General features: G+C 45.0%; 1 protein-coding gene across 2 annotated transcripts in view; it reads right to left on the bottom strand.

Moving 5' to 3' along the window:
- Positions 1 to 14,731, bottom strand: part of CBX7 (chromobox 7) — a 61,620-nt gene that overhangs the window by 34,390 nt on the left and 12,499 nt on the right. For both annotated transcript variants that reach the window (XM_078683510.1, XM_078683502.1), the window contains exon 3: positions 6,440 to 6,505. In XM_078683510.1, coding sequence (XP_078539636.1) covers positions 6,440 to 6,505 — 66 coding nt within the window. The remainder of the gene's footprint in view (positions 1 to 6,439; positions 6,506 to 14,731) is intronic.

The raw sequence follows: 14,731 nt of genomic DNA, 5'->3' as shown, positions 1-14,731 counted from the left end.
ATGGGGTTCTTACTGTGCGCCAGAAAAGCTCGCTATTTTTTGAGACTGCACCTTTATGAAGATCATCCCATAGTTTTTGCTTGAGTTGGGCAGTTCTCAGCTTTCTTTCCCCTGTGTATTGGCGCCTTAGGTGTTGGATCTGGGCTGCATCTCGCGGTTTGCTTTGAAGTGCGGATTTTAGTTTTTTTAGGGCAACAGTGCAGTTATGGTTGAACCATTTTGGTTTTGTGGAGCAGTTTGGATTGGGTTTTGAAGTAAGTAGGTCCTTTATAAAAACCAAGATTTGTTTAAAATTTATCAGGACCTCCTTATGGCTCGATGCAAGGTCCAGGCATTTCACAATGTTTGGGTAGGCCCGTGTTATTAATTTTTTCAATATGTCAGATGGATTAATTTTTGCCCACTTGATTGTAAAACCATTGTGTTTGCCAACCTGGATCTTGTTCTGTGTAAGAGTGATCGCCATCTCCAGTTTATGAGAGGAGTTGGGTGGCATAAATAGCTTTATTACTAAGGCAGAGTGGTCACTGAGGGGAGTGGCAATAACCCTGAAATCTTTGAGTTTATTCATAAGGCTTGGTGTAAGAAGTATGAAGTCTACTGTGGTTTGGTGACCTCTGCCCACATAAGTCGGAGCAAATTCGTTTGGGCCTGCATCTGGGTGGTTTACGATGTGGAGATCCAGGTCCGATAGGACGGTGTTAATAAAGTTTCCGGACTTATTGTGGGCAAAGTGCGCCATTGGGACGTTAAGTTCGTCCGTTATCCCACAGCGCAGTGGGTTGGAGACTGTACAGGGGTGGAGATTAAAATCTCCGCCCCAGATTAGATGGATTGCCTTATTTAAAGATCTCCGGTAGTGAATCTGTTTTAATTTATCACGAAGAGTGGCGAGAAGAATTATGAAATTTTCTTCCGATAAGTTATTATAACTGTTGGTCAGGATTATTATTTCTTTGTTTACGGAGGTTAGTGAAAGAATTTGGTGGTTGGCGTCCTGAGAAAGGATAGCCACTTTATTAAGCAGTAGGGTGTTTGAGATGTAGGTTATTAACCCACCCTTTGGTCTGCCCATTGGGCTAGGTAGTGCTGGGACAGAAAAGGTTTTATAGCCTTGTAGGTGTAGTTCCTCTACAGACCATGTCTCTTGCAGACAGATTAGTTGATAAGAATTTAGGAACTCCTGCGCGGAACCATCCTCGATTTTATTTCGGAGGCCTGCGGTGTTCCAGGAGAGTACTGTGATTAATGAAGGATCAACAATACGTTCATCTATTGAAACTGCAAGTTCAATGTTTTTGGGGGCTAGAGAAGTTATAGGAGACTGAAGGGAGGAAGATACCTGAAGCTCATTTGAGGGGATTTCCGTTGATGGTCAATCGACCATTTCTAGCCCATTGTATCTATTATGTAGCGTGATGTTATGCCATGGGTCCCACCGGGATTGTTCTCTGTGAGGGAACCATTGAGTATAAGGCCTTCTGTCATCCCAACGTCCGCCCTGTTGGCGTTGTCTTACCGTATGCCAGGAGTAATCTGGCTCGTGTAAGTTAGGGGGACCGTGGTATCTGGGGATTAATAGTTCATCCTGTCTGGGGAATGGGGCAGACCAGGGAGGCTCCTGCTCCTGTGTGTAGCCCCCTGCCTGCCTAAATGGATAGAAGAAAGAGAGTGGTTTGATCTTGATTCCTCCATTTGAGGTGATGTCTTCCCATGCACAGACATAGTCTGTTATTCGCGGGTCCTCAAATGTGATTGTTATGCAATCACCGGGAATGGTTTTTCTAGTACTGCCCACCCACGGTACCCTAGCAACAGATCTAATTCTTCCACGCCAAGAAGATGGAATCGGGCGGTTGGTCTGGAGCCAGTGCTGGGCTTTATTTTTTAAGGACCAGATAGGTTCTGGGGTAGAATCTGTTAATTCGGGTACTCCAGCCATCACCACCACGTACGGTGAGGCCTCAGGAGGGAAGTCTGCTTGGAGTCTTGGAGGGCCAGGATTCCTTGCAGCATTTCTCTTGGGCCTGTCCGCTGGGGTTTTTGGTGGAGGGGCAGGAGTTTTTGATACTGATTTGATTACGTTCTTAGCGGGGGTTTTATTAGTATAGATACTAGGTGCTGCCGAGATAGCGGGAACTGTAGATGCCGCACCTGGGGAGGTTAGACTAATTATCTGCTGCGAGTTATTGGTAGAGGACGCGGCTGTTGCAGTGTTTGCTATTTTAGATGGGTTTGATGTGTTTTTGTTAACGGAAATGTTTGGTGTGGTTATCCGGAGAGTTTTTTGTTGTGGGTTGAGGAGAGATGGGTTTGCAGTAGTGATTGGTTTTTTGGTGTTGTTTCCTCCTGTTTTCTGTGGGCACGATGGATAAGCTGACTGTTGAATTTTTAGAAGTTTGGAGATTTGTGACTCTATAGTTATTAACCGATGTTCTAGTGGTTGTAATGCCTGTTTAACTATATTAGCTATTCCGGTGGGGGTTAGCTCCTTAGCCCCCGTAACCTTTGAGTCCACTTGGGCTTGTTTGTTAGAGTGGGGATCCGAGGCTATCGGGGGGGCTCTTTCCTTCTCTGTGTGATGGACTAACGCTGAGATCTCTATTTGTACTGGTCTATCATCATGAATTTGTGGGGAGCTAGATGGTAGTGGGAGGCTTTCTAGCGTGATGGAGTTTCTAAGCGCCCTTTTCTTACTAATGGCTCCCTCCCTCCTACCCCTTTCTGATCTTTGGTCTGTGGAGGAGATTTGTGTGGGTGTTGTCGAAACCAGTTCTGGGGTTTTTTCTAAGTCAGAGCTGAGCTGGGAATCCACCAGCTGGGACACTGACAGATCTACTGTGTTTGGCAAGCTACGCCTCCCACGTGTCTGTGCTCTCTCGGCGTTTGAGGCTCCCAGTGCTGGAGATCTGGCTTCCGCTAGGGTACCTAGTGAAGATCTTTTAGCGAATGCCAGATCTAGAGAGACCCTTTCCTCCATTAATGATATACTTTCATCTATGAGGGTGTTTGCCTTCGCTAGAAAGTCGTCCATGGGGCCAAGTAGTTTACCTGCAGAGGTGGGGGTTTTGGTCTTGGATTTCGAACCCCTCGTATTCACCATTATTATCCTTATTAGGTTTAAAGGAGTGACAGGTATATGAATAAGGATGTCAGGGAGGTGGCCCAGTCCAGTCTCTACCAGCCTCTAACGGCCTAAAACGGCCCGGTCTTTGCCCGGTCTTCGCCCCGGGCTGCGACCCGCGACGCGTTAGAGACTGGCTGATGTTAAAGGAGGAGATGAGGGCGTGGCCTCCGGGGGAAGAGGCGCCTGCTGCAGAGAGCGGTGGTTTCTGGGCCTCGCAGTCCCCCGGTAGGCTTTTCCAGGGCAGAGCCTATGCACTTCGACCTGGGCGGGACGCGCTGAGAGCGAGGTGGAATACCGCCGATTGCAGTAACGCTCCCACCAGCCGACCTCAGCCACAGGGAATGCAATGAAGTTCGTGAGCAGGGAATCAGTTCCTCAAGCCAGGAGCAAGGAGCAGGTCAGTGAGCGGCAGTAAGAACATACATAAATGCATTTTTTAGAGCCAGTAGCATGCCTGTTAATTACATTGCTTTATTATGACAGCTGTTAACTAGCCCTTCTTTGCAAAACATAAAAAGATGCCTCCCAACGTTTTCAGCCGACCCTCTAAAAACCGGGACAGGAGCATAATTTCCTCTAATCTGCCGGGATAGCAGCCGAAAACCCGGGACTGTCCGGGCAAATCTGGGACGCCTGGTCACCCTACACTAGAAACACCCCCCAATCCGTGCCAAGTTATGCACTTCAGTCCTGCTAGATCTGTACTTGTCTGCTTTGATTTCTAGCAAGTAATTTTTCCAACTTTGTTAAACAAAACTTTTCCATTTCCAGAAACAAATGCGTAAATGTAGTATTTCCATACCTGGGAACGCAAGGGAGATACATTTTTATAAGCCCATGGCAGACCCTTTAAAAACTTGTTTTCTTAGGTTGTCTAGGACATGAGACTGCCTCTGCCACAACCCCACTGGTCTTGCAGAGGGGCCAACCTGTAGGGAGACCTTCAACGTGCCCACTCAAATAGTCTGCCTCTCGGCTGCTTTATTAGCAGGTCATACAACAAATCAATGTACTGGGAGACAATTTTGAAGCAGCCCGGCCAGTATAGAAACACTGTTAGCAAATTGGGGCACCAAAAGTGATACCATTGCTCCTCACTTAAACGCAGGGCTTTAAGTGGGGTGAAAAAACCGGGGGGGGGGGGGGGGGGGTAGCCTCGGGGCTCTCAAAGGGGCTTGGCCGATGCAGTTAAGGGCGTGGCTTAAAACACAAACTAAAAATCTGTGCTTAGCATAGTTTGCCACCTGACTGGCATTTTGCTGCTTCTGTGATTGAAACCAGAAATATAATACAAAAAGTTTGATTACCCACAACAAGCTGGGGCTATTGGTGTTGTCAATTGGCTGATAGTTGCATAAGATACATAAGCAACAACTATGGCTTTGTTGAATAGATTATTGAAAATACTTCCGTTCTGAATGATGAAACTGTAAAAGAACTATATAACGAGTGTCTTTGAAGTTACCTCAAAGGCAGTGAAGGGCGGTATCGATGCAGGTAGGATTTTTTTCCACCCCGAGGGGTGAAGGCACCTGCTTTTTAGAACTGCCAGCAAGACCCAGCCCACTTAAATGCCATCATTGATGTATGCAATCTGATCTAGCACGTTTTTAAGTTGCACCTGCTAGCGGCAATCAACGCTTCTCAACATGATTCCAAACTGATTATGCTTGTTGACAATAATGAATGGTGGGTGGGTTTACGATCAGCTTGAAGTCCTAAGAGACTTTTTAATTCATTCATCAGGATTTTCTTTAAGTTCGGAACTAACAGCCTAATAATATTCAAAGAAGTCGAATAACTTTACTCTTTTAGCACCAGAAACGTATTTATAAAATATAATTTGGAGGTGCTTTGTTTACTAAGTGGTTGCTGACAGGCTATTCTAAGCCACAAAAGTGGTCCTGAAGCTTCCCTTATCGTTTTGTCAGATTATGAAATTTGGAGCTTGTCCATCAGTCCCAGTTTGTAACCAGGTTTAAAATAAGCCTACCAATACCTCAATTGCTTGAAAGTCCACTACAAAGATCTGTATTAAAAGTGGAGATCCAAACCCCTGTTAAATAGTCTTTAGTTTTATTAAACTATCACAGTTAACCACAATTAATGTTGTTCACCTAAACACTTAATGTAGCCCTGAGGTAGTTTCATAAAGTGCTAGGAAGAGAGTGTAAAAATCCACCAGGGAAGGATTCTTGTGAACAAAAGGATTGTCCTTAAGGCAGCTGTATCACACCGTAAGGGCAGGTCGGCTGTTGGGTCATGATTTTTAGGCCGAGTGTATCAGACCGCGCAAGCCGTCTTGTTGCAAAAATACCTATTGTAACCTTACCAGGAACTTACTGTGGTTTTACAGCCCTCCTATTGCTTACCATTTGTTGGCTTTATTTTCTCTCATTTGCTGGTTTCTTATTCACTGGCTTCCTTTGTCCAGTTTGTGTTAGTCCCTACCCTGGAGCATAGTCTCTTTATTACCTCATTGGCTTGCTTCAATGCTTCCACTGCTCACATGTAGGAATGCGTTTTCTTTTTGCTCAAGCACTCAATGAGAGTGCATGTGTTTTCCAGCTCTCTCCCTTGTGCACTTCTTCCCTGTGTTTACTTCAGTGGTGCGGTCTTCCTCGTGTCGCAAGATCTCATGTCCCTTCATTAAACTCCGAGTGTCCCCAAAGATTCAGTGTTGCTTTCCTCACTCGTGTTTCTCCCGGTCCTTCTTGATGCTGTTCCTCATACGCTGCTTTGCCCTTTGCCCACCCAGTCTAAGTTGTTACCCCATCCTGCTCCTTCATCGCTCCCCCCTTGCCAAGCCCATCTTTTTAAAAAACATGTATGCAGGTGAGGGAGAACCAGGAAGCAAATTGCTGCATCCCCACCTCAAACAAAATAAATACTTTTTTTATATATCAATCCATCTCGGATCACCAATATATTTTTTAATGACGCCAGCATCATTGTTTTGACACAAATGCGCACCAAGGCATTCACGCGCCTACAAAATGAAAAAGGGTTTTCTTTTCAACTTTTGGCTACGCTGCACAGCATGGCCAAAAGGCATTGGGAAAGCAAATCCATCCAAAAGGCGATCATATTGGCTTTGCTAGTAAATATCCATTAAAATTTGGTGTAAACTAATGGTTTAATTCCGTACAAGTCTAGTAGTTTCTAAATGCAACTTCGTAATGAGTCACAATTTACCCAATACCTTGCTTCCATACAGATTTTGTAGTAATATTGTGCTCTACAATAAGGTTGTGGAAATCTGTGGGCTCCCATCTTAGCCTTCAATAGAGCAGCTCCTCGCACAATACTCACTTTTCCTCATACGCCATCACCAAACGTGGGTCCAGGATGTGGTCCTCTGGTTCCCACGTACTGTACCTAGGAAATCCAAAAGCCAGACAGTTAAAAGATTATAATAAGACAAGCTAGGACTGGAGGGACATATACATCCGCCCTTTTTGCAATCACACTCATTTGTTCTCCCAGAAAACGATGGTGTCCAGAGACAAACACGTATGTGGAGAAAACGTGATTCAAACCCCAGTAGAGTTAAAATGTTTTTCTTTCAATAATTAACTTAAAGCCAACATCTTTCTGTATGCTTGGAGAGAAATCACAGCTCATGGCGCCATTTCTCATGCTGCTCAAAACATTCGCAAATCCCGCGTGCTGAAACATTTTTAGAGCTACAATCTACAATTGTTAATCCTGGCAGACAAATTAACAGGGCTCGAGTCGGGGTACCGCGCGGGTGTACGGCATCCCCCCACTTATTTTACCGGGTGGACGCTGTCCCCTCTGCCAAACAGCTGGACTTCACTCTTTGGCCACTCTGGGACGAGGCGCTCACAGCACGCTGTTCACGCGCGGACTTCTCAGGGGCAATCGCATCTAAGGGGTGAGCAAGATGAGGCAATGAGCCCGATGGTGCAAGCCACCTGTCGTGACGTCACTTCCAGTGACAGCGTCCCCCACTTCTTTTTTTAGGACTTGTGCCCTGCAAATTAACTTTTGCATTCAGCAGGAAGACAAATTAGCATTTGCATTAGGCAGGAACAGACTATGTGAAGTAGCCTTAGCAATGGACTGCAGACTAACACTAAGCTCATTATATGACAAATAGCCAAGTCAGAATAATTCTGCGCATGCACTTGGATATCCAAAATCTTTGACAGTTTAGATTAACTATTTTTGGATCAGAGCCTACAAACGTGCACTTCATCAACAATTTAAGTAGGTACTTCAAATTTAGATTAAAGAAGGGAGAAATATTTTCACAGCTTTGTAGCAGAAGCCAACTTTGAATGTTCCTTTGGAGCTGAACTCCAATCCGCATTGCAGTGAACAGCAGTTTCTAAATTTGAGGTTGTGATTTTTATTTACCTTGTAGTCCAAAGCAAGCAAACAAGTAATCTGAATACCAAAACGAGCTGTCAAAGCTCAGAAATCTATAAAAGCCACTAACATTCTGCCCGTTCACATTATTCGCCTGCGCTCATGCTAAAAACCTGAACAAAGTGCAATTATACGACATAAAAGCATAATTTCTGGAATTCCATAGAACGCAAAATTTACACAAGATTCCACTAGTGTATCAGAAACGTTACTCAGGCCTACTAACATAGGCAGCAACTATGGAAAGCTAAAAATAAGAACACTGCTCTTTTAGTAACAAAGCAGCTTCCATAACCTATAATCATCTGTACTGGCAGCTGCCCAAGCACCATAGTTCCTTTTTCTAGTTAGTGTCCACTGCAAGCCCTTCACAGCCTCTTCATCTTCCACAGAAGCTTCTTCTACCACTGATCATCCAGAGGAAGGAATCAGTCTCTCCATTACAGAAGATTTATCATCCTGCAGCAGGGGTGTGGAATTCAATAAAATAGCTACTTGTCCATGGGGCAGGTTGCTTCATAAACCTACTTGTCCTGTAACAAAATCCACTTGTTCCTTTGGTGCCAAGAAGTGCGGCAACAAATTATGGCAGCAATCTCATTATATAGGAGCTCTGATCTAGCCTCTGATTATGGCAGGGCTCATACCAAAGTAGTGTTTGAATACTTGTAATCCCCTTATGTTGCCACGTTTCCACAGATCTACATATTGGGGCTGAAAGTAGTGCTAAGCAATAGTTCCAGGGTTACAATGCCTTTTTGGGCCTGTGCAAACCCACTAACTTGCATGTTTTAAGGGTTTTCAACAAGTCTTCTCTAATCTTTTCCTATGCTGAGAAATGTTAGAAATGTACTGCTGACAATGGCAGACGTAAATCATCTTCCAGAGTTGAGAAAAAGTGGTTGGTGGGAAAGTGAACTTGCAAACACTCATTTTCACATGAGCGAATCTACACATGAATATTTGTTCATGCTAAAATGCAGTTCTCAAATATTTTCTAGGAGTACCATTCCTTGTTCTACTTCTGTAAATTCTTGGGAATTCACGAAATCCGTAAAGATGCACTTAATGCAAGGACATATTCCATGGCTGCACTTTTTAGACTTTCTTTAATAATTGGGACATTAACTTGGTTTGGCGTTGACCATGACCTTTTGAGTTTATTAAATTCTCTCTCGCTCTGTATCGGCTGGCTTCACGGAGAGTGACCACAATCTGCTCTTCCACAAGGAGCGCATTAGCACACAAAGTGGTTTTGTAACTACTGTGGCAGTGTGTGCTTTTTGAGGCCAAAAACAATTTTACTTTTGCTAATATTTGGTATAATGGTGAGGGCCCTGAAGTTCCCACACAATGAGGTTTTACAAAAACCATGCCAAAACAATTCACACATTGACAAAACTAAAAAGCTGACTACTAACTTGGGGCCTACTGGCTTTGCCAATGCTCGTTTTTTTTTTTTGTTTCCCATAATCTTATTGAAACTGGTTACACTGATTTTCCATTATGAATATTTTTGGGGACTACTAGCATGCATCAATACATGTTACTAAATGATGCTGCAAAGAAATGGTAACTGAAATTTTACAGTAGTTTAGTTAAATGTTTTTTTCCCCCGCTTTAATTTTTATGAACATTTTATTTTGAAAGCAAAGAATCATCAATCTTGCTTTCAAGCTTTTGCAAATATTTGCATCAAATCAGAGCATTCTGGGAGCATTGCACAAAGCCTCATATTGCTCAACTTTGAAAACGCGTGTACTCATTTTTATACTGGATCCACTGTCAATAGTGCAGTCAAAGCTTACAACATTTACTTAGGAGCGCTCACCCCAATAATAAAGGCTTTCAATTAATGAACCATAAATACAATTTTAAACAGCATTAACATATGGACTAAATTATTACCTTCACTGCAGACAGTGCCCTTTCCTGATCCATAACATGGTACTGCAAAATGGCAGCCAAAAGGTTTGTGCTGCAGGGGGTTGGGCCTACTTGTCCCAAGGCCAAATACACATGAAAACTTGTTGCCCTTGACCCCAAACAATATGTCCTAGGTTTTCAGGCTGTAGGAATTCCACATTCCCTGCGCAAAGCTATACACACATGCATCTGTAATTGCCAAAAGGTGTGCTAAATCAGAAACCTAAAATAACTGACAGCCCACAAAGATCCAAGACCTTGAGGTCTCACACACTGATACACGCAGGGCGCCAATTAATGATCCACCACCTGCTAAAAATATGTGCAGACATTCTCTTGATTCCCCTTGAAGACTCTGCAGGAGTCAGTGTAAGTAATAGCGAACACGTTCAACAAGACCTCTCTATTGCATTTGTGCTTGCCCTAAGACTACTGAATTAGAGTAAGTCACATGAACAATAGCAGTCTTCCTAAAAGGAGAGTCGGGAACCTACTCGGTAGTAGTGCCTGAGCTGAGGAAATGTCAAGCCCCAGCACCAGGAACTTTAATGCCACGTGACAGACAGCAAATGCTCAGACTTTACTGGGAGAAATATGTATGGTACACCAGGAATAGCACTTGGAGCATCCAATGCTGCAGAACTTTTGGGATGTTAAAAAATGACATTGTGGGAGTACATACAACAGTTTTCGGAGGTCCTTCAGAAAGAAATAACATTCCCTTGAGATCTTGAAAGACTTCTTCCTAGTTCAGATCAATTAATTACAGCCTCCCTTAACACAGCAGACCTGGTCATTTTTTTTTTTTTTTTTAAATATAGGCATGGTCCCTCACCATAGATATATTTGTGGCTACGCTGAATATCTGTCAAGCATGACATCCAATTGGGCGTTGACAAGCCAGCGACCATGATGGCTGCGCAGCACTGAAGCTCCTGCGGGATCAGCCCTAATCCTCCACTGGAACAGGTCCTACACCTCATCTCCACTGCCATCCAGCATGTGAACTGGGCCCCATCGTAGCCAGATTGGGGATGCTATTGGGGCATACCTGTGACAATCTCAGTGGAGTAATGGGTGAGCCGGCCTATACCTTGGGATGCCTACAGCAGAGGTCCCAAATGCTCTTCGGTCATTGGAGGATCAAGTTCACTATTCCACTGATGTAGGGACGTTGGCTGAACTACCAGAGCTGTGTTTTGCATGTTGGTATATAGGCGCGTGACTAGTTTACGTGAGGAAGGCGTTTTAACTACATTCTCTAAAGCTGGCAATACTGGGGGAGCCTCAGGAAAACCCACCCAGAGTGCACAACATGCAGTTTTCAGTTTGTGATATAGAAACAGCTCTGCAAATGACACTTCACGATCCTCAGTCCTAGTAGAGGGCGGCCTAAACTCGCCATCTGGATACAAATCAGCAAAGGTGTGTAATGGCATGTTTTGAACCGAAGTTTTACAATAAGGTCCAACGAAACCCTGGCCTGTCCACACCAGGGATAACAATTGAGATCTTAAACATGAGTAAAAGTGTTGTGTGAGGGGGATCGGCTCGTTGACCAACAGGTATAGGAATTTCGGCAAAATAACCATTTTTGTCAGCGCCACTTTCCCCGCAATGGATAGGGGCAGTTTAGACCAAATTGCAACCTTACCTTCCAACCATGAATATGCCTTACCAAAGTTCAAGTTCCAGATCTCCTGCAGACTACGGCTCAGCCACACCCCCAAATATTTGACTGCCTCAGCCTCTCTGGTGACTCAAATGTCACCACTGGGGTACCATCAGTTAATGGAAAAATGACCGACTTCGCCCAGTTAATGGAGACACCAGTCAGCCCTCCAAATCTGATGAACTCTTGAAGAATCGGAACCAAATTTTCTTCGGGGTTTAAAATGTACAGGGTTACGTCGTCCGCATAAAGCGAGATCAGTAAGCTATGTGCACTGAAACCTATCCCCCTTGCAGTATGATGTTGCCAGATTCTGGCATCCAAGGGCTCCATAGCAATAGAAAAGAGTAGGGGTGATAGTGGGCAACCCTGTCTTGTGCCCCGCGATATCTGGAATGGGTCAGATATTAAATCATTGACTGATCCAGGCTAGCGGCATTGTATACAGCAGCCGGATTCGATTTATAAATGGAGGGCTCAATCCCATACGTGTCAATATTGTAAATAGATATGGCCACTCAAGCGTGTCAAATGCTTTAGTCGCATCTAAATAAAAAACGGCAGCGGCATGAACACTCGGTGGAGATAGTGCAGCACTGAGAACAATGTACGCATGTTGTGCGAGGTCGACCGTCCAGGGATAAACCCCAACTGATCAGGGAGAGCAATCATCGGAAGTAGTGGCTGAAGTCTATTCGCCAGCAATTTTGCATATATCTTTACGTCTACATTGATCAAGGAAAGTGGCCTGTACGAGTCAACCTCCATTTCTGCCTTGTCAGGCTACAGCAGTGTCATAATCACTGCTTTCCTCGTGGATGGTGGAAGAATCTCCGCCTCCAGTGACTCTTCATATACTGCGTGCAATCTGGGGGCCAGTTCTTCTGCGTACGTTTTGTAAAAGGCGGTCGTCAGACCATAGGGTCCCGGGGCTTTATCTAGTGGCAAACTTTTTATGACCTGTGTTACATCCTCCACTGTAATGGGGAGGTCCATGTAGACTCTGTGTGTATTGTTAAACCACACCAAGACAATAGTCTAAAAACTCTTGCATGCTGTCTGGATTTGAAGTCTGGGTGGCTGTCTATAGGGAAAAATAGAAAGTGTAGAACTAGTTGAGAACCTCCGACTGGCCCCTAATGGTGTCTCCATTAGCACTATTTATCTCGTGCACATAGGTAGTGGATCTGGATTGATGGATCATACCCGCCAGCGTGCAGCCTGACCTGTCACCTTCGCCATATCGCCTAGCCTCAGCATATTTGCCCCAAAATTTGACCCCCATTTGCAACTCCTCTGCAAACTCCAACAGTTTCGCCTTCAGAAGCCTGTAGTGGGGTCTGTCCTAGAGTAAAAGTGCCCTTCAAGTTCCCTTATCTGTCCCTCTAGGTCAGCTATAGTGCCCCCGATAGCTTTAAGCACACCAGCCTGCCGTGCTATACATTGTCCTCGGATCACAACCTTAAATGCCTCCCAAAGCGAGGCTTTGGTGTTCACCGATCCAGAATTAAGAGGAAAATATTCTGTAACATCAGATCTGATCTCCTCTTTAAAAGCTTTATCCAGTAGTGCATATGGGGGTACTCGCCAAGTGAAAGCGCGGGGGTATACCTGGCAATGACAATTAAGGCAAACAGGGGGCAAGGTCCGATAGCTAGCCCGCCAGATGGGTCACTTAAAGTGTCCAGGTGGCAACATCCTGCGACACCAACCAAAAATCTAAACAAGACCAGGCTGCACGCTGGCTAGAGATACATGTCCCCTCCCTGAGCCCAGGGTGGCGGACCCTCCAGACATCTAATAGATCGCCGTCAGACAGGATATCTTGAAAGGCCATACTAGCCTGAGGATGTAGGGGACGAGCCGAGCCATGTCTGTCGGAATCATCATTCAATATGGCATTATAGTCGCAGCCCCATATTATTGTGTGGCAGCCTTGTGTTCTGATCCGTGTCCAAATGTCACGAAAAAAATCAGGGGAGTCGACATTTGGGCCATACACAGCTGCTAGTATTATAGATCTACCGCCCGGCCGCCCACTCAGAATCACACATCTTCCCTCAGGATCAATATATGTAGTGTATCCCCGCCAATCAACTCCCTTTCGAATAAGTATTGCCACTCCCCGTGCGTAGTTGAAATAAATAGCTGAATGTGTTTCTCCCCATCTGCTGTGGAGTAGCCGATGTGACAGCTTCACATTGAGGTGTGTTTCCTGCATAAAGCAGATGTCAATGTTGTGTCTTATTAGATAGGCATGCACTAGTCTGGCCTTCCTCCCATTGTTCAACCCCCTAACGTTCCACGTAAGAACATTCAATGCGTTAGCGTGTGTTCCCACAAGAGACGCTCAGCACCAACTCTTATGCCCGACCCCCGCATCCGATTGACATTCCAGTGTATAACACCAAAGCGACCGACATTGGCATACTGGCATAAAACCAAACAAACAAACCCCTGCCTCCACCCCGCCAATAAGGTTGTAGCATACCCTTCCCAGTTCCAACTTTGAAAACTTGCAAACAGAATATAGAGAGACTTCCCATGGGGGCGAGGTAAAGCCGGCGGACTCCCTTGTCTTCACAGGGTGGCAGGGAGTAATGCGGGTAGGAAGTACACGGCATTCGATGAAAAGGAAGGATCATTTATATTTAGCGCCCATGAGCTTCTGGGGATCAGCACCTCGCAATATGTAGCCGCTTGATTACAACGAACCACATGAGACCAACCTTCTTTGACAGAAAATGAAAACCAACAAAGCACATTTTAAAATACTACAATTAGGCTAGACAGCAGACTGGCAACATATCAATCATTGTCACTTAGTGGGCCCTCAGAGCGTCCTTCTCCAGCTTTGGAATCTTTAGATTTTTTACTGCTTACATGTTTAGCGAATTTTAGCGCAGACTTAGCGTTAGTGAAGTAGTGGGCAGTACCATCGTGCGAGACCTTTAGTTTAGCCGGGTAGAGCAGGGAGTAAGCGATCTGCGCCTGCAGGAGAATAGGCTTAGCTGGGAGAAATTCTCTGCGTGCTGCCTGCACTGCCGGAGTAAAATCCAGGTAAAAGGATATGTAATTTCCTTTGTGATTGATTGGTCCTTTTTCCCTTGCCAAACGCAGGATAAGGTCTCTGTCCTGGTAGTTTAGAAGTTTGGCCAGTATTGGTCCTGGCGTTCCGCCGACAGGGGGCCTCGGGCCCTGAGATCTATGAGCCCTTTCAATCACGAATACTGGGGACAGGTGCAGGTTAAACAGTTCATGTAGGAGATCCGACACGAATACTTCCATTTTTTAAATAGCGGTGGTCTGGAATACCAGTGGTTCAGAGGTTGTTCCTTCTGGACTGCGCCTCCAAATCCTCATTCTTGGCCCTTACGACACTTAATAATTTATCCATATGCTGCAGTAGTTCCTTTGTTCAGTTTGAAACTCATGGAATTCAGTGTGTCTGTTCTCCAAGTTTCCAGCTTAGTTTTGAGCGTGGTGACCTTATTTCTCACAGAGTCGAGCTGCGTTGTCAAATTATCTAGCTTTGTGTCTATGTTGCGCAGACTGGAGCGCATTTCTAGCATTAATGTTCGCAGATCCTACCCCTTGGGTGAGGTCGCCCT

Source organism: Lissotriton helveticus, chromosome 1_1 (genome assembly GCF_964261635.1).
Source record: "Lissotriton helveticus chromosome 1_1, aLisHel1.1, whole genome shotgun sequence".
NCBI lineage: Eukaryota > Metazoa > Chordata > Amphibia > Caudata > Salamandridae > Lissotriton > Lissotriton helveticus.
This window is presented reverse-complemented; position numbering and strand designations above follow the sequence as displayed.